Consider the following 21,175-nt stretch of genomic DNA (forward strand, 5'->3'; position numbering starts at 1 on the left):
GAGATTAAATGAGAAAAGGGGTGATGGTGTAAAGTGAAAAGAGATGGTAATGGGACAAGTAAAGAAACAGAATATGGATCTAGAGGTGGTAAATGTCTATAGCAGATTTATTACCAGCACACGTTGTCCGAAGAAATGGGAGCAGTGGTTATGGTCTGAAATTGTTGAACTCGATGTTGAGTCCGGAAGGCTGGAATGTGACTGATTGAAAGATGCGGTGCTGTTCCTCGAGCTTTCATTGAGCTTCATTGGAACAGTGTAGGAGTCCGAGGACAACAAGGTCAGAGTGGGAGTGGGGTGGAGAATTAAAAGGGCAAGTAACCGGAAGCTCGGGGTCACGCTTGTGGACTGAATGGAGTTGTTCCGTAAAGTGATCACCCAGTTTGCATTTGGTCTCCCCACTGTAGAGGAGACTGCATCAAGGGCAGTGAATACTGTATACTAAATTGAAAGAAGTACAAAGTAAATCGCTGTTTCACCTGGAAGGAGTGTTTGGGGCCCTGGACGGGCCGGGAAGGGAGGAGGTAAAAGGGCTGATGTTGCATCTCCTGCACTTGCACGGGAAGGTGCCGTGGGAAGGGAAGCAGTTGTTGGGGTGATTGAGGAGTGGACCAGGGTGTCACGGAAGAAACAGTCCCTTTGGAATGCTGAACGAGGAGGGGAGAGGAAGGTGTGTTTGGTGGTAGCATGACACTGGAGGTGGCGAAAATGGCAGAGGATGATCCGTTGAATGTGGAGGCTGGTGGGGTGGAAGGTGAGGACAAGGGGAACCCTGTCATGGTTCTGGGAGGAATGGTAGGGATGAGGGCAGAGGTGTAGGAAATGGGACAGACACGGACTATGCCCCCTAGTTCTAGACTCCCAGCAAGGGGAAACAACCTCTCAGCATCTACCTTGTCAAACCCCTTAAGAATTTTATATGTTTCAATGAGATCACCTCTAATTCTACTAAACTCTAGGGAATATAGGTCTAATCTCCTCAATCTCCCCATCCCAGGAACCAGTCTGGTGAACCTTTGTTGCACTCCCTCAATGGCAAATTTATCCTTCCTTAGGTAAGGAGACAAAAACTGTACACAGTACTCCAGGTGTGGTCTCACCAAGGCCCTATATACTTGTACTAAGACCTATTTACTCATACTCCAATCCTTTTGTAATAAAGGCTACATACTATTTGCTTTCCTAATTGCTTGCTGTACCTGCATGTTAACTTTCCATGATTCGTGTACAAGGACACCCAGATCCCTCTGAATACCAACATTTCCCAATCTCTCAACATTTAAAAAATATTCTACTTTTCTATTTTTCCTGCTAAAGTGACTAACTTCACATTTATCCATATTATATTCCATCTGTCATGTTCTTGCCCACTCACTTAAACTGTCTATATCCCTTTGCAGCCTCTTTGCGTCCTCCTCACAACTTACTTTCGCATCTAGCGTTGTATCATCAGAAAACTTGGATATATCTAACTCATTGATACAGATTGTAAATAGCTGAGGCCCACATACTGTTCCTTGCGATATCCCACTAGTTACAGCCTGCCAACCCGAAAATTACCCGCTAATTCCTGCTCCCTGTTTTTTGTCCGTTAACCAATCCTCAATACATATTACCCCCAATCCAATGAGCCCTAATTTTGTATAATAACCTCTTGTGTGGCTCCTTAACGAATGCTTTTTGAAAATCCGAATACAAGGTACACTACAGCCACTGGTTCCCCCTTATCTACCCTGTGAGTTAGAACCTCAAAAAACATTAACAAATTTATCAAACACGATTTTCCTTTCATAAATTTGTATTGACTCTGCCAAATCATATTATCATTTTCTAGGTGCCCTGTTACCCCTATTATCCCAAATAATAGATTCTAGCATTTTCCCTACGACGGATGTCAGGCTAACTGGTCTATAGTTCCCTGTTTTCTCTCTCCCTCCTTTCTTGAATAGCAAGGTTACATTTTGAACCTTCTAATCTGTGGGGACAAGTTCTAGAATCTAGAGAATCCTGGAAGATTAAAACCAATGTATCCACTATCTCTGTAGCCACCTCTTTTAAAATCCTAGAATGTAGACCATCAGGTCCAGGGGATTTGCCGACTTTTAGTCCCATTAGTTTCTCCAGTACTATTTCTTTACTAATTTCTTTAAGTTCCTCATTCTCACTAGACCCTTGGTTACCTAGTATTTCCGGAATGTTTTTTGTATCTTCTTCATGAAGACAGATACAAAGTATTTTTTTCATATCGCTCTCATTTCCTTATTCCCCATTTCTCTTGTCTCTGCCTGTAAGGGACCCCCCATTTACTTTTGCTAATCTCTTCCTTTTTACATACTTGTAGAAGCTTTTACAATCTGCTTTATGTTCCTCGCTAGTTTACTCTCATATTTTATTTTCTCTCTCTTTATTAATTTCTTGTACATACTGTGCTGAATTTGAAAATCATCCCAATCCTAAGGTTTGCTATTTTTTTTTAGCAACATTTCTTTTAATCTATTGCGGTCTTTAACTTTTGCATTCTATGCTATTCTTCTAGAAATGAACTGCAGTCCTTTGTGATTTCGATATTTGTAATCTCCGATCTCTTTGCTTTTCTAGCACATTTAATTTCTTATCTTGCAGGGAACAAAGTTCTGTTGTTTCATCCTAGCACAGTTGACAAGCAAAGCTTCAGCCATTCAATTATTTCACACAAGTACCTGTATAGCTCAATCCACAGCTGGATTACTCAGCTTTTCATTCATTATACTGGTTAAGTGGCTTACCAGGTGCTCAAGGAGTATTAAAAGATTATTATTACAGATGCATCATGACTAATTGTTATTTCCCACTCCTGCTATTGAAAGTTGCATTTAATAAAATTGCATGCTACAAAACAACACATCTCCATCATGTTAGCAGGTGACAAGTAATGAGTGCAAATAAAAATGGGCATTACACCCCTCTTTTGACAAAATAAGAATATGTGGGCCTTCCAGCTTCATTTACTGTATGATTGCACAGTCCAACGAGAATATACAGTAGAATAAAATAACCAGTCATCTCTCAGCAGCAGGTCCCTGTTGCACGTCAAAGTGCAATAAATTTTCAGTTTAATTTTTTTCTTATATGAGAAACAGGGTTTTGTGAGAGCTGGTGATACGATGAAATCAGCAGCATGCTCCAAGCACATTCCAGATGTATGACAGACAGCCGCTGGTCTAAAGGAAATGACCAGGACAAGGCTATCAACTGTTGCCTGACAAAGAGACAGATCGGAATATTAAGCGGATATAAAGCCGACATTAGTTAATTACTGCAGATACGACTGTTTGAACACTTGTGGATTTAATTTCCTCCTGTGTGCTATTTTCAGAGGACTGGTTAATGAATTTGCGTTAAACTCCTGTCAGTGTTCTATTAATGCACTTTTTAAGTCATTTAAAATAATGTGTTTAACACTTTGTAAAAATTATTACCGCACGTTACAGTGTTGTTGAATCTTATCTTGCAGGGACATTGAATACAAGGAACTGCAATTATCACTGGACCAGACTACAGCCGCCAAGTCCTCATTTCCCTACAAGATGCTGCTGTCTACCTCACATGAAAGCCAAAAACAACTGAAACCCAAAATTTCCAAGTTGAAGTCTAAGCTAAAAACATCTCCTTACCCACAGGTACATATTATGGAATAATGTCCTTCACCCCACACCCCTAACCCGCTTGTCCAGACACCGCAGAACGTTGAGCTCACCGTGCATACAGTACTAGAATTGAGGTTTTCTCAGACTCGCAGCCTGGTTGTCAAGGAGAAGTGTAGAGCCGAGGGCAGATGCTTTCTTACATTGAGTTACTCTGGCACAGTTCCTAGTAGCATGTCTCACTGGAATGCTGCATAGTGCAAATCGAAGAAAGGGATGAAAAAAAGCAGATGAGCTGCTTGTAGGCCTCTCTGGAAAAGCCAAGCTTGATTAAGGCAATAGGAAGTGTACAAAAGACATCCAGGATGACTCATCTGACTTTTACTTACTCCCTATGGGGAAGCACTTGGCTTGTGTTTTCTATTTCTCCCTGACAGCATGGTAAGGGCAAGAACTGAGACTATAGAGAATAATAAGCCCAAACCTACACCCTACCACATTGGGGCACCAAGCACACAAGGCTACTGCAGTACCATGCACAATGCTGTTTTACAGTAACACAAGGCATCCCCAGCCGAAAATACTGAATTCTTTATTACATATTCAAACATTTCCAAACATTTACATGAAGTTGGAGATGGAGATGGAAATTACATCTGTAGGCCTTTGACTGCATGTTTATTTTTCAATTCTCATTGCTTTTCAACACGGTAATAATTTCAGCTATTCAAATAAGAGAGGCACTGTATATTCATCCCTTGATACAAGACTGTTTCCAATTTACAGTCATAGATTGGACTGCCACTTATTGTAACTTTAAAAACTTAATGGTTTGAGAACCAAGCTACAAGAAGTAGGCACAGTTATTCTTCAATAACACTTCCAAAACTGATTACTTTAACATTTCTAATGTTTATTGCTTATTTTAGAAACAATTCTTCCCTTTTATACACTTCTCATCTACAGATACTAACTCATGCCCAGAAAGTGTTTTACTGTACGTCATCCAAGTACCCATTAGCCACTTGTGTGTGTTGGCAGGCTTTTCAGCCATGGGAAGATTGCCTCTGAGTCTGAATTTCTACTCATCCAAGGTGCACACAGGGCATTTTGCAGTGTGGTTCATTGGATAGTAATGAGGACGATGAACCCTAGGTAATGTTTCCCTTCCCTAATCCAGGAGACCACTTGTAGCACTCCTTCCCTCACTGCAGCGGAGATCATTCAGCTAAAAACAAGAATTCAAACCTGGTGGGACCAGCCTGAAAAATATTTTCACACAGCGAGTTGTTGTGATCTGGAATGCACTGCCTGAAAGATGGAAAACAGATTCAATCGTAACTTTCAAAAGGAAATGGGATAAATACTTGAAGGAAAAGCATTTACAGGGCTATGGAGAAAGAGCAGGGAAGTGAGACTAATTGGAAAGCTCTACCAAAGCACGGAAACAATGAGCCGAATGGCTTCCTTTTATGCTGTATCATTCTATGATTCCATGGCATAATACCGCTCTGAGCCATGTAATTACCCACAAACGTCGGGGAAAACTATGCTGGATGAAATCAAGCTGAGTAACTTGAATACATATAACCAAATAACATGACAGTCTTGAAATAACCTAACTTGTAATCTTATATGGTTTCAATTTGAATGTTTCGAATATTCTGCCTGGCAGGATAGTAGCTATAAAAAACACTAGGGATCTTCATAACACAACTGGATTCTATAATGGCAGAAAAACATAAAAATTTAACACTGTTTTCTGTAGCATGGACGTTTAGCCCTTTTCAATAGCTTAATAATGGTCCAGAATTTGCGGGAGTGGGGATAGTTTGGATTTTATTTCCTCAACCTCTAGCTCCAATTATTTATATGCCACAAAATACTGGAAGTGCAAATAGATAATGGCGCAGTGAGACCAACGGGGCATCTGGGACCTTGGTGAACACCAGGACCAATGGTCCATCTCCTTAACCAATAACATTTAAGGATACAGAAAGAAACAGAGCGAATGACAGAGAAGAAAATAGGATGAATTAGATTGAAATTAGATACAAAAAGAAAAATAAAGAGAGGGAAAGAAAGATTGGATTCAGAGAGAGATTTAAAAAAAGAGACTAAAAAGAAAAGTTACAACAAAAGCTTTAAATGTAATATTTAAAATGTAAAACCCTCCAGAGACAGTTTACTACTCCACAGTTTCAACTGTTCCCTTTCTGGGCGCCCCAAGGTTGAGTTTCTTGTCAGAACTATTAATTACTCCATTTACAGGGTCCTTACGCCATGAAATAGCCTCCCTAACTTTCTGCGACGAGTTTAATTCATATTTACAGTGTAAATCCAGTAATTTGTTGAAACCCACGAGGAGGATGACAGCGAGCTACAAAATTCTGTGGGGAGGATTTTGCCAGGCTAACTAATCATCCAACAATTTGTGGCGATTCACAACTCACAGCATATCTCTTCCTCGCCACAAACTGCTGGGTTTTGAACGCACTAATAACAGCGTGCGTCATGAATGCTGGGCCAATCTGTAAAACTTAACATGAAGAACATGAGGGCAGTCGGAAATGGGAAAAGGTTCATTGAAGCTCAACCCCAACTCGCGCATTATAGCGTCATCTGTCTTTTGAATATCCCCAATGTTTTGTTCTCTACTATTCCAAGCATTGGAAAATGTAAACACAATAAGCTTAAAAGCAAGACACTTAAATGGAGCACAGCTCCACAGGCCTTGACACTTCATACAAGTGGTCACTCACTATATGCAAGCTCAAGCAGCGAATGCTGGCAGCCAATGTACCCTTGGAAGGTTCGACTGCTGATCACAAACTTGCTCCCACCCGCCACCCTCACATCCCTGCCATCCCAATTAGGCACCACTGGAGAGCAGCAGGAGACTGGAACCCTCCCCTTCCCCGATCATTCAACACCAATGAATAAAGAAAGAATAAACTTGCATTTATATGGGCTTTCCATGTTCTCAGGACATCCCACAGCACTTCACAACCAATTAAATATTTTTAAGTATGAGGAAAAAGCGGGAATTATGGTGTTGAGATAGAGGATCAGCCATTCGTGTCTCCATTCAATATGATCATGGCCTACTACTGCTCCTATTTTCTATATTTCTATGTTTAAATGCAGTCACTGCTAGAATGTAAACAAGCACAGTAGCCAATTTGCGCCCAAGCAAGGTCCCACAAACAGCAATGAGATAAATAACTAGATCATGTGTTTTAATGGTGATGGTTAAGGATAAATTGTGTCAGGACACTGGGACCAACACTCTGCTCTTCTTTGAATGATGCCATGGCAGATGAGATCTTGGTTTAATGCCTCCTCTGTAAGATTTCTAAATCTCTGGCATTAAATTGACAGTCAGACTGATTCTTTTAAAACAATTTGGAATTGTTTATTAAACCCACACATACACATCTTATCAGAGAAACAGCAGTCGACTTAGTTACAACAGATACAATGATGTTACAATGATGATTTATAAAAAGGTATACGTCACTTCCCTCTGGCAAAGCACACGGCCTGCTCCTTTGTCCGTAGAGAGAGGTCCTGCCTTTTGCAGTGTGCTTAAGAGAAGAGACAGAGCAATCTTTGGCTTGAGTTTTTATACCTCTTAAAGCCATTGTTTCTCAGGAAGTCTCAGGATTGGATCTTGGTTCCAGGGCCGTTCCTAATTGGCTTCTCCTCATACATGTGTCTGTCTGGAGGGCTGGTGCCACTCCTTGACTTTCCATGGCTTTCCAATTAACACCTTTGTTCCTTTAAGCTCTGTCCAGCCAGAAAACAATATACAAACATGCTGGAAGTCTGTGAGCTTCCATTTTGTTTCAACACTGCAGCCTTTCTGTATAATCTACACTTTTAACATTTATACATACACAGAATCAATTTTATTATTAATAAACAATTTTATTCTTACAAACTCCCCACCTTGAGGGGGAAATATCCTTATTGACACCTCATATGGTTGATCTCCTCAAGGCTCATATATCATAAACATGAGAGGGTTCTGATAGCTCTGCTGTTTATGTTTCTGTGAGGTAGATGACCGCTGTATAATGGGTTTTAAACTTAGAGATAGGGGAAAGTGCATGGCCTGACTTGATCCCCACCTCGTAAGGTGTATGCCACATGTAGGGGATTTACTATAGTACAATCTTCAGTGCACCGTCGCTTCTCACAGCACATTGATGATTGATGATGTTCGTGAGTCATGCTGCAGCTCCCACTTCTTCATCTTCCCTCGGCTTCAGTCGTGGCCTGTATCATCCTGACAATCGTGAGGATCCGTAACATGGTCTGTGGGAAACAAGATCAGTGCAGTATTTACTCTTTGGCACTTTTTAACTGATTAATGTGAAACCACTTCTCGTACTTAACACCCTTTTCCCCCGGTAACTGAATCAAATAAACCGCGAGGTTCAATCGGTCTATAATCTTATGCGGTCCCCACCACCTGGGCTCAAAGGCAGCTTCTTTTTCCCATAATTTGGAATATTACAGAGTCTCCCACCTTGTATTCAAAGGGACGTACTTTCTTGTCAAAGTATCTTTTAAGTTGTCTTTTTGACTTCCCCAATTTGGTGCCCACAAATCGATTGATCTGATGGTGTGATCTACCACTTGTTCCAGCCACTTGGAACTACATGTTTTCATTAACAGGGATGAGTCCCCTGACAATGTTAGCTGACCTGGTGTTCTCATGAGCCTCCCCGTCATGGCCTGAGATGGGGAGACCCCTGTTGTTCTATGAGATGTGGACCTCATTGCCATTAAGCACATTGGCAGCATGTTAGCACATTGAGTAGGGTGGTCCACGCACAATTTTTTTAACATTAACTTGAGGGTCCTGTTCCCCCTTTCAACCCCTCCGGATGACTGGGGGCGGTGAGCAATATGTAATTTGTGTTTTATCCCCAATATTTCCTGCAGGTGGGCAAAAATTTTACCAGTAAAGTGTGAACCTTGATCGCTGTCCACTTGTACTGGTACTCCCCACCTACAAAACACATGATTCAATAGTGTTTTGGCTGCTGTGATTGCGGTGTTGGAGTGGCAGGGGAATGCTTCAATCCATTTAGTGAATTGATCAACCACCACTAGGGTATGCTGAAAATTTCCTTGCTCCTGTGGAAGTGGCCCAATGAAGTCTATCTGGAGGTGAGTCCATGGCCCTTGAGGTGAGGGTACGCTTTGAAGCAAGGCTCGGTTAATGCATGCGGGAGGATTGTGTTGCAGGCACGGTAGGCATCGTGTCACATATTGGTCGATTGTTTCCCTCATGGAAGGTCATCAAGCTGTGGATGCTACCTTGTAGAAGGTTACCAGGGCCAAATAGTGCCCTGCTGTGGGGTGGGAGTGAAAGAGGGAGAGCAATTCCTGACCCACCTCTGGTGGAACACACACCAGCGGGCAGGTGTTTAGCTTTCTTTTGAACATCAGCAACTGCTCATCTGAGTCAGGGGCAGTGGCTAGTATGGTGTTGGGAGCCCAGGCTGTTGGTTGAGGAAGGGGTCTGCCTTCCTTGTGCCAAGCGCTTACATAGAAACATAGAAACATAGAAAGTAGGTGCAGGAGTAGGCCATTCGGCCATTCGAGCTTGCACCACCGTTCAATATGATCATGGCTGATCATGCAACTTTAGTACCCCATTCCTGCTTTCTCTCCATATCCCTTGATCCCTTTAGCCGTAAGGGCCACATCTAACTCCCTTTTGAATATATCTAACAAACTGGCCTCAATAACTTTCAGTGGTAGAGAATTCCAGAGGTTCACAATTCTCTGAGTGAAGAAGTTTCTCCTCATCTCGGTCCTAAATGGCTTATCCCTTATCCTTAGACAGTGACCTCTGGTTCTGGACTTCCCCAACATCGGGAACATTCTTCCTGCATTTAACCTGTCCAATCCCGTCAAAATTTTATATATTTCTATGAGATCCCCTCTCATTCTTCTAAATTCCAGTGAATATATGCCTAGTCGATCCAATCTTTCTTCATATGTCAGTCCTGCCATCCCAGAAATCAGTCTGGTGAACCTTCGCTGCACTCCCTCAATAGCAAGAATGTCCTTCCTCAGATTAGGAGACCAAAACTGAACACAATACTCAAGGTGTGGTCTCACCAAGGCCCTGTACAACTGCAGTAAGACCTCCCTGCTCCTATACTCAAATCCCCGCTATGAAAGGCAACATGCCATTTGCCTTCTTTACTGCCTGCTGTACCTGCATGCCTACCTTCAATGACTGATGTACCATGACACCCAGGTCTCATTGCACCTCCCCTTTTACTAATCTGTCACTATTCAGATAATAATCTGCCTTCCTGTTTTTGCCACCAAAGTGGATAACCTCACACTTATCCACATTATGCTGCATCTGCCATGCATTTGCCCATTCACCTAACCTGTCCACGTCCCCCTGCAGCCTCCTAGCATCCTCCTCACAGCTCACACCGCCACCCAGCTTAGTGTCATCTGCAAACTTGGAGATATTACATTCAATTCCTTCGTCTAAATCATTAATGTGTATTGTAAATAGCTGGGGTCCCAGTACTGAACCCTGCGGCACCCCACTAGTCACTGCCTGCCATTCTGAAAAGGACCCGTTTATTCCCACTCTTTACAACAGCATATGACCAGTATTGCTGCTGCAGGGATTTTAAATCTAGGTGATTTGTTGGGGAGGCCTTGCTAACAGCATTGCAGAGCTCAACAACTATATCCTTTATCTCCCCATCACTTGCAGCGTCCTTGGCTGCTCTGCTCTGGAATTTCCCTTACTATGTGAACCCCCTTTTCTATGGGCTGCCACCTTTCCAATGAAGCAGGACTGGGATCGCTGTTTAAGGTATGACCAGAGCAGGCGTAACCAGGGCCCATGGACCAGGGCCTTACAGTCTATCATACAATAGTCTTTTTTGTGGTATAGGGGCAGGGAGAGCATGGTGTTTATAGCATAGACACTATCAGACCAAATATTCACGGGTCTATCTGAGGTTTCCTTCACAGCAGTTAGAAGTGCGGTTATTTTTGCATATTGTGAAGACTGTCTGTTGCATCTTCACTGGATTGTTCTTTCTGGCAATACCACAGCATATCCGGTGTGAGGGGATCCTTCAATGTGATATGAGAATCCATCGATGTAGACATCTGGGGCACCCTGTATGGGCTCTTTCTGCACAGGATGGGTCTCAAAGTTACTCAGAGGTAACGGGCATTCATGCATTCAATGATAGATCAGAAATTGTGGCAGCAATGTGGTGGGTTTGGAAATGGTATCAATGTCTCTTTCCATAAAGTCCAATGTCCATTTGCTGAGGCGCTGCGAGGAAACTAGCGAATCTCCAGGTTTCATCAATAGTTTCGGAGGTGTGTGTCCGCTGTGCAGGATTGTAGCCTGTAACCCAGTAATAAAGGTAAAGAGATGCACCGACCAGAAGACGGCCAGTAGGTGGCGCTCGCATGTGGTATACGGCTTTTCTGCCCCCTGTAGGATTCCAGTCGCATACACAATGGGCTGTAATCGATCAGCTCACATTGGCGATGTTGAGGGTCGAGAAGTACTTGGAACCAGCAGGAATTTGAGATAATATGGTGGGAGTTTCTCTTGCTGCTGGTGAGCAGGCTGGTGTTACAGAATTTAACTTTCTGTAATCAAGTCAGTTGGCAGCTGCTATCAGGGTTTTTAACCAGCCATGTGGGAGAATTGGTCGTGAAAGTGCCTATCCTAAGAACACCCTGCTTGACTAGGGATTTTATGGTGTTGCGGATGTAAGGGTGACTCTCCCTTGGGATGGAGTACTGTTTAGTGAATGAGTGGGGGGGGTCGCTCAATAGATTTTTTGCCTGCCATTTTTCCACAGTTGTGGCAAACACCACTAGGTGTTCCTGAATTAGTTTTGCCACAGCTTCATTTTCGCTCCCCGGAGGGTCATACTCAGATGGCTTCTTAATAGCAAAAACTGAGTGAGCATCTGAAATTTCTATCACTCCTGCCTTATCTCTCAATCCCATCCAAACACAGTCCTGATTATAATCTATCACCGTGCCATACTGATCCAACACATCAGTCCCTACAATTCCCCTTCCGTCGGGGGTGGTCATCAGCATCGGCGCTGGGACCTTACAGGTGAGGCCTCCCAACTGAAGTTCAGTGGCCTTCCCTGTATACGCGGTGGTTATATCACCGTTAAATCCTTTAAGGATCATACAACCCTTGCCTGCCGCTGCATGGCGTTCAGGGTATGGGGTGTGGATGATGGTAACGGCTGAGCCAGTATTAATAAGCATAATCTGCTGCCTGCTCCCTTTTAAGACAACAAGGACTACTGGTCTCCCGCTACCATCACGTCGGAGCCCCACTTCCAACCAATCTTTGGAGGCTGAACCCTGTCATAGGGTCCATCCTTGAATGGGTCTCTCTAATGAGTGTGCATCGGTGATTGTGTAAATGATTTTGCATCCTCCCCATGGCAATTTGGGTTTGTATGAGGGTTATCAACTGGTCCAATCATTGATCTGAGCCAGAGGGCTTGGATTCATCCTTCTTTAGAAGGATTACTAACTGAGCCAATTGTTGTTCCATCCCAGAGGGTTTGGATTCATCCCTTGGGAGATATCTATGTGTTGCATCATGGTTCAGTGCTGGTCTGGGTCTGCTGCAGTCTTTTGTTAGGTGGCCTACCTTCTTACAATTAAAGCACTGTCCCTTAAAGGATTAGTTTTGAGATCCCTCCACCATTGACACTGGTTTATTTGCAAAGGGTGGTGACTTCACCTTTAACTGGTCTTTTACCATCTCCCAGGCTATTTGAGCGCTGATCTCTATATTTGTCCACTGATTGGTGGGCGTCATGGCTACGCCCAGGGTGGTTTTAACTAAAGAGTGGAGTTGGGTCAGGAACATCGATTTAAATTGTTCCTGATTCTTTCCTACTGTAGCATTTGCAGATACCTCGTTCTGCGTATGTTGATAGATATCGTACAGGCGATTACTGAAGGCTCTAGGGGTCTCTTCCTGGCGCTGCTTGGTCTGATTAAGCAGAGCCACTAAGTTCAAGTTTTGGATCCCTAAATGATTTAGCATCTCAGTCATGAGTGCATCGGCCACTGTGCCAGGCTGGAGGACTGTGTATGGTAGATTATCCTTTAGGGAAGTGGAACAGTCCAAGAGGAGAATTCGTGTTAAGTCTCGCTCTTCCAACTCAGGGTGACCCCTCCTGAAATTTGCCCACCTCCTATTAACTTCCAGTGGGTCATCTTCATCATTAATGGGCCCCAACTCATGGCTACACGCCGTGGCGTCAGCACCAGATATGGGCCGTGAGTCGGTATAGTTACTGGTGATGTGACCATGTGTATTACGTTGTAAAGAAGTGGTTACTATGGCTACGGTTGGCTCTTGTGTCTCCAAGATATCCCATCCTACACCACCACGCTGGGGATTATACTGACTGCCTTCCTCTTCCCAATCTATCTCCCCCTCATCCCCTTCTGCTGTCTCTGTTATGGCTCCTCGTATTACTACTACGGATACGAGGGCCTTCTGCTCCCCTAACTTACTTTTTAGCTTCGCTATTTCTAGTTGGCACTGGGAATGATGTGCCTCCCTATGTAGCTTCTTAATTACTTGCCTTAATGCACCCCTAGCATCTTCTATCTCTTGCTGGAGCCCCAAGTTTTCCAATTTATATTTTTTTAACTCCAATTGTTTTTCATTTGCTTCAACGATGGCTGCAATGGCATTTAAGTTTGAGAGGCTTTGTTGTTGTAGCAATGAAGCTGCCTGTTCAGCCCCTCTTTCTAATTGCCTAATACTGTGGTTTAATTTACTAATTTCTTGTCTTAAATGCTGTATTTCTCCCTCTTTTAACTGCTTCACAATTTGGAGGCCTTCTTCCTTTTGTTGTTTTATAACTTGAATCTCTTTTTCTTTTAGTTGAATCTCTTTTACTTACAATTCTTTTAAATCCTGTATCTCTTTTGCCTTTTGTTCTTTTAAATCTTGGATTACTTTGGCGTCCTGCCTCATTAATTCCTCATCTCTCCGGGCACAATAAAATGTGCTGAATGCCAAGAGACCGATTGCCCATTTTGGCCTTAGCTTTCCCTGTTCTACTTTCTCCTGGATAAATGCCACGAGCTCCCCAAAGGATGCATGTTGGCCCTTACGGAAGTACGGTGCCCATGCCTGTAACTCTTCTATGTCCGTTATGGATAACTTCACCTGATAAACATTTCTTTTTGTTGGCTTTCTGTTCATGACCGATCCCTTTGTCCTGTGTCTTTTGAATGTAACTACTGGTGGGTCCCCACTTAACCAGTTACAACTATTGAGACGACCACTCCTTAAGACACAACTCTCCCGATCTGTTTAACCATTAATAGTTTATACTCGCAACACAGGTTAGAATCGCAACTCCCAAAATTTCCAATTGTTCAAAAGAATCATCAACAGCTGTCTCGCCAGATCCCGAACGAGCCCCCAATTTGTAAGATCTCTAAATCTCTGGCATTAAATTGACAGTGAGACCGATTCTTTTAAAACAATTCGGAATAGTTTATTAAACACACACACATGTACATTTATCAGCAGTCATCGGCTATCCTATGGATCGACTTAATTTCAACAGCTGCAATGATGTTACAATGATGATTTATAAAAAGGTATACGTCACTTCCCTCTGGCAAAGCACACGGCCTGCTTCTTTGTCCGTAGAGAGAGGTTCTGCCTTTTGCTGTGTGCTTAAGAAAAGAGACAGAGCAATCTTGGTTTGAGTTTTTATACCTCTTAAAGCAATTGTTTCTCAGGAAGCCTCAAGATTGGATCTTGGTTCCAGAGCCGTTCCTGATTGGCTTCTCCTCCTACATGTGTCTGTCTGGAGGGCCGGCGCCACTCCTTGACTAGGTTAATGGCTTTCCAATTAACACCTTTGTTCCTTTAAGCTCTGTCCAGCCAGAAGACAATATACAAACATGCTGGAAGTCTGTGAGCTTCCATTTTGTTTCAACACTGCAGCCTTTCCATATAATCTACACTTTTAACATTTATGCATACACAGAATCAATTTTATCATTAATAAACACTTTTATTCTTACACCTCCTCCTCAGACAGTGTAGCAATCCTTCAGTACTGCACCAAAGTCTCAGCCTAGATTATCTGCTTAAGTCTGTGGAATGGAGCTTGAACCTATAACCTTCTTACGCAGAGGCAACAGTACTATGACTGAGCCAAGGCTGACATCAATTTAAACACAAAAAGAAAATTAAATGAATATTAGGAATTCTTTAGAACATGTACTTTTTGTATAGATTTTAGGACTATCCAACCAATGCTGGTAAGTTTTGAGAGTTGAACTGTCACAACTACTGTACATCCTTCGAACGGAATGTTGAAATTTTCCCATTTGCAATACAATTAACATTAAGTGATATAACAACAAATTTGCCAACTGCTTTTAATGTAATAAAGATCAGATTAATTGATCCGATGCAGTGTTGATACCTCGGCATTTTGCAAGTAGGGTAAGGAAATTTATTGGAAAATTATGAAGAGTACATTTGAGTCGTTCAAAAATGTGCAAAAATAAAGGGGGCAAAAAGGGTATTGTTTGGGGGCGATACTAGCCGCGAGGTGGGAGTTTCTGCGCAAGGCACAGAAGTCCCACCCACAACCTATATTGGCCTAACCGCCCCCTAGAGGAAGTAGAGCACAATATCTCGCGCTCCACTTCTGATCGGGGGCGGGACAGGGGCACAAAGGCATGTGAATTTAAAGCGCTATGCAGAGGGAGCTAGCAGGAAGACAGAGCCCTCCCATTCCATTAAAAGGGAGGGCCAAGCTGTCGAATCTGCAGGAGGGAGAAGGGGCCAGCGCTGGACCACCAGGGAGAGGGGTGGCAGTTGTCCTGCACACAAGCAGAGTGCCGGACTGCAAGATCGCGGCATGGGCCTCATGATCTGCAATGAATAAGGCCGCGACTGGTAAGTCGGCCATTTTAAAATTTTTCACTGCCACACCTCCCCTTTAATTTTCGACCCGCGAGCGGCCTACAGCCCTGTACGAGCCCCGTGAAGCTGGCACTGTCATCGCCCACGGCAGCTTCAAGGGGCACTACCCAATTTTTGCTCTGGGACAAAAATGGGTCGCTGTGCACGGTGATGATGTCATCATCGCCAGTGCAACAGCCTGGGGTGCAACCGATTAGCTCCGCCGCTAAACTCCAGCGGAAGTGCGTGGGAATCGTTAGTGGCACCACGCCCGGGCGAAAAGTCATTTGTGCCTCAAACGACCCGAATTTCTCCCCCAAAGTATCTATTCACAAATAATTAGAATTATGAAGCTAGTTCTAAAGTCTTCCCTAGCCTGGGTCTGCAGCTGATATTTATGAATGATTTGTTGGCTTCTTATACACACAAGGAGAAAGCTTGCTTCTGCATGGTATTTGCTGCAAAACTATAAAGGTGTTTGTGCTCAGGCTGATGGTTTCACCAGGAATAGCGAATAAAGGGAATAGACACCTGCAGATGTTGGAAAATTCCAGAATTGGTTAATATCCTGAGATAAATGTTTAAAAAACTCCAGAAAATCAAATCTAATGTAATCAATTTCATATAACAGGAATGTGGATGACATAAATAGATGCAAAAATATTTTTTAAATCATTTTTTTTTAATATGGTTTGAGAAAAGGTTGTGCAATGAGATTAAATTCCTTTTTTGACATGCAGTTCCTTTATTACAAGTGACTTTCCTTTCCCCTCTTCCACATTTGCAGCAATATAATTCCTTCCATACTGAGAAAGCTGATTATGACCATGTCAGTAGCTGGGGAGGAAGCCCCTCGCTGAACGCTGTATCACCCCAGGAAGACACTTCCCAGCAAGACAACAATGAACTTCTTTATGCCTCGTCACATGGGCTCCCTTTCCCCTACACCTATGGACACCTCCCACTGGAGCCCCAAGTGCTTGCCAGCAAAAAACAGATGACGCCTAGCAGGATAGCCCAGAGTCAAGGGTCGCCTTGTGAAACAGCAAGATTCTACATGGGTGCGTTTCAGGCAACCAGCGACAGTTGTTGGCATTTGACAAGTTCATCACCAACTCAAAGTCGGTCTCCCCCGAAGAATCTGCATGATCAGCAGATCAGTGAATCCCAGTATTGTTCTGCACAGAATTATCAGTGTAAGTTATGCTGTTCTACTGTGAACTACCTAAGAATATATATATATTTTTTTACACAGGTTTTCAATTGACTCTCAAAGTGCTTCACAACCAATTATTTATTTATTTATTTTTAAGTGCAGTCACTGTTACATAGGCAAATGCAGCAACAAGATCCCACTGACAGCAAATGAAATACATGAGCAGTTAAATCACTTTTGCTGGTGCTGGTTGAGAGAAGAATATTGTTCAGGACATCAGGAGAATTCCCTGCTCCTCTTTGAAAAATGCCATAGGATTTTTCACAGGCCAACGCCTCATCCAGAAAAATGTAATCTATTCACCATTGATTATTTGCTTGCTTGAAATTGTTTTAACACAGCTCCTAAAAATTATTGGCCCAGCATTTGCAGTGGATAATGATGGTGAACTAGCAGCATTCACCGTCATTACCCCTCTGAAACTGACTGCGGCTTCAGGATGTGGCGCACGCCCATCTAACCGCAGAAATCCTGAAGTTGTGGTCAGTTATTCACTGCTCTGACACTGGCTATGCTGTGGACGCCTTCTTCCCCACTTCCCATAGCCGGCAATCAGTGTAATCAGGGAAATCGGTGAAACTGCTGGAAATTTCGGCTTTTCCGTGGTAATATCGCTATTAAATATCCCATTAAATGTTAAGCCTTGTTGGAATAGGTGTAACTGGGATTGTAACAGCGTATTGACTGCTAAACAAACGTTCTAGCCCTGAAAAACTATTTTTATATTTGTGGAGTGTTAAGTTTCTCTATTATGATAAAAAAATTACTATTTTAAAAACTTTTAAAAAAAAGTTTGCTTGTGATATGTCAGCATCTACCTTATGCCCATGAGAGAGTTTCAGGCAGCAAAATTGCCTTCTCGGGGCGGGTCTTCCTGTGCAGAAGTACCGCTCCAGCCGCTGAATTGGTAATACCGCCCCTCAAAGGAAATGGACGCAATCTCATGCGCTCCACTTCCTTTAGGGATGGTTCTGGCGGCACTAACGGGGCGAGTTGTGCAGCACTACGTGGATGCTCCGAATAGCGTTCACACACTTCAACGTCCCTCCCCTTCCCTTAAAGGGGAGCACTGCTGCACACTCTGCAAGGCCTCTACTGGACCACCAAGGCAGCGTGGTACTGGGCCTGCAGCCCGGCAACCAAAACGGAGTGCCGGGCTGGACAATGGCTGCCCGGACCACGGAAAAACACAGGTAGGCTAGCCGAACCGAGAGTTGGCCAAAAAACTAAGAATGCATCCGTGGGGCACTGGTGACCTTCCCTTTAACTTCTGCCTCACGAGGGGAAGTTGGCCAGCTTCGCGACCTGCCTCGTGGGACATGGGGAAATTTCCATGACAGCACCTCCGCAAACTCCCAGGCAATTTCCCGGGAGCCGGTACTCCACCCCTCCCACCCACCCCCGCCATGCGAAAAGTGCCCATCGTTGGCGCCAACGGGCCTCTCAAATAGGGGCAATTTCTCCCCACCCCCCAATCTTTATTTCACTTTCTATAACATTTTTTTTTAAAGTCCGGATAAAAACAGCTTCTCGTTTCCTGACTGTGAAACTTCTGCAATGCGATTGGCTGCTTTGACAGCTTGTTGACGTCACCGCAGCATCGCACTGGGGAATTCCCATTGCAGAGCGCTGAAATCAATTGAAGGTCAGAAAAGGCAAACTTCTCACCACAGAGATTGCGAGATCTCTGTGGACGGTTTCTTCAGGGCAGTGGCCAAGCACCTTTGCTTTACCACTGGCCGCAAATTACGGGCTATTAAAGCCACATTGTACATTTGGAGATTAATAAAAATAGCTTTAAAGAAAAACAACACAAAATAACTTTTAGTTGTGTAAACTTTCTTGGTAGCTTTCCTTGGGAGCCCAATGGACTGTTTGACGAGCCAGGAGCTCAAGTTACACTGATTTCATTCTAGGCTCATATTGTAATTGGAGACCCACACTCCAGCCTCTAGCCAATGGGTATGATTAATTATCGGAGTTTTAGAATAGTTATGTACCAGAGGTGAAGTAGCTGGAGTGATGCTCTCTTGTCCTCATGGATGTATGTGTCTTTGGGAGTGTGCCATGAAGTAGCTGAGTAAGACACTGCACAGTAAATCAACAATTTTTACAGAGATGAAAAATTTGAAGGCAAGACAGTAAAATTACACACACACAATTTTTAAAAAATAAAAATAACGAATGGCTGTAGCAATGAGGATACTACTGCAGACAACCGCCACTTTCACTTAGTTCATCAAAGGTTCACAGCCAAAATGTTCCTGTCGATCTATGTAAGAGCATGTGCCTAATTAAAACTCCCGACTTTCATCAATGTGGACAATATTTGACAAAGTGTTAGCTGAAAATAAATTTTGCTGCTCCTACTATGTTCTTAGGAAAGAAAGACTTGCATTTATATAGCGCCTGTCATGACCTCAGGGTGTCCCAAAGCGCTTTACAACCAATGAAGTACTTTTGAAGTGGAATTGCTGATGTAATGTAGGAAAGGCAGAAGTCAATTTGCACAGCACGTTTCCACAAACAGCAATGTGATAATGACCAGATATTCTGTTTTTGTGATGTTGATTGAGGGATAAATATTAGCCAGGACACCGGGGATAACTCCCTGCTTCTTTGAAATTGTGCCATGGGATCTTTTATGTCCAACTGAGAGAGCAGACGGGGCCTCGGTTTAACATCTCATCCAAAAGACGGCACCTCCGACAATGCAGCACTCCCTCAGTACTGCATTGGGAGTGTCAGCCTAGAGTTAAGAAAGGACTTAAAAAAAATGTTATGCCCTTGATTTGCATCTGAATTCAAGTGTCTACTGCCACATCCAATTATGTAACTGTTCAAAAATTTAAGTGGCAACTACCGGGGTTATAGGTCGTGCCTGGAGTGACCGATATAATGCCTGGAGTGACCAAAAATGGAGTGTCAAGTATCACTGAATCTCACTAATTTTATTAAGGTAACCAGGTTAGAAACTAACTGACACCTTCCAGAAACAAATCAATTTTTTCCTGAAAGATATATGGCCAGAAATTTGGTAGATTTGCGGCACTTGTTAGCGCCGGGGGAGCTAATGGGGCGCTAACGGATTAGCGACTGGGCGCTGCGAATGCAGTGACGCCTGCAAAACTCAGTGTCGGTTTAACTCATAGCACCTGGGCCTATAGCACCTCGCAGATCATGACATCATAAAATGTGCAGCACCCCGTTATCACCCCAGATGTAAAATTAATTCCCGTCCCTTGTTATATCGCCTTGCGCCGACAACGCCAGCAAGAGGTTGTGAACTCAGCTGGCCGCTTAGGGAGCGGTAATTAAAGGGAATGGGTTTCAGGTAGCGCAACCTTTATTATTTGCACCAGTCTGGTGTCTGCACAAAGTTTTTCATGTTTCACTGGTGGAAGATGGCCAAGCCCTCCACTTTGTGAGAATGTTTGTGGCTGTAATGGCAGTCACGCAGGTCGCCTTGCAAAACAGAACTGCCGATAACTAGCTTGTGCAGCATCATTGGGCCTTTCCTTTAAGTGAGGGAAGCACCCTCCCATGCCATTACCAATGCACTCAAAATTGTTTACTATTCTGCCACTACAGCCCCGCTCTCGGACTTTAGCGCCCTAAGCGAAGTATATAGCGCTTGAGTTAGCGCTCCACTTCCCTCTTGGAGCGCTAAAACTGAATATTGCTGGAGGAGAGAATGATTAGCGCCTGGCTGTTATCTTTTCAACTTTTCAAAATTTACTGAAATTCTAGCCCATATAGTGCATAAAATACATTCCCCAAAACAAGAAAAGAAATCTCTATAGCTCTGTGGGGCAGAAAAAATGACTACAGTACTTTTTATATTATGCAGCATGCCTTCAAGTTGATCATCTTTGTTAATTGATAATGTATGTCATCTACTCATTACAAAAACAGTAACTTAATATTATGCCATATAAATAAACATAAATGAGATCAAAGCTGCCTTTCAATCTTGGGAGATTTACACAGGTTACTAAACTGCTCAAAACATTGCTTTCGCTGTTGAGGATATCATCAGAACATCTCTATTTAATTATTGGCTTATGCCTCATTGTAAACCATCCATTATCGAGTATATGCTGATTGAATTCACATGCCGTTTATACAGTGATCTAAGACACAAACCTCCATTAAGAGTAAATGGACACAGTAGCTTCCTTTTGTATTCCCAAAGTTTCAAAATGCCAGAGCCGACATATGGTACAGTTTCTGTTTTAATATGAAATCAGCCACTGGAATACTTAATAGGATTCTTGAATGAATAAATTGATTTGCTCGCACCTTAATGGAATGCTGGAAAATAATTGG

At 43.2% G+C, this 21,175-nt stretch overlaps 1 protein-coding gene across 1 annotated transcript in view; it reads left to right on the plus strand.

The window, feature by feature from the left end:
• LOC139275814 (single-minded homolog 2-like) overlaps positions 1 to 21,175 on the plus strand; it is a 109,833-nt gene that overhangs the window by 87,362 nt on the left and 1,296 nt on the right. Inside the window, exons 9-10 of the mRNA XM_070893022.1 lie at positions 3,494 to 3,659; positions 16,418 to 16,826. Of these exons, the coding sequence (XP_070749123.1) occupies positions 3,494 to 3,659; positions 16,418 to 16,826 (575 nt within the window). The remainder of the gene's footprint in view (positions 1 to 3,493; positions 3,660 to 16,417; positions 16,827 to 21,175) is intronic.

The sequence above is a fragment of the Pristiophorus japonicus genome, chromosome 11, assembly GCF_044704955.1.
Source record: "Pristiophorus japonicus isolate sPriJap1 chromosome 11, sPriJap1.hap1, whole genome shotgun sequence".
Classification (NCBI taxonomy): domain Eukaryota; kingdom Metazoa; phylum Chordata; class Chondrichthyes; family Pristiophoridae; genus Pristiophorus; species Pristiophorus japonicus.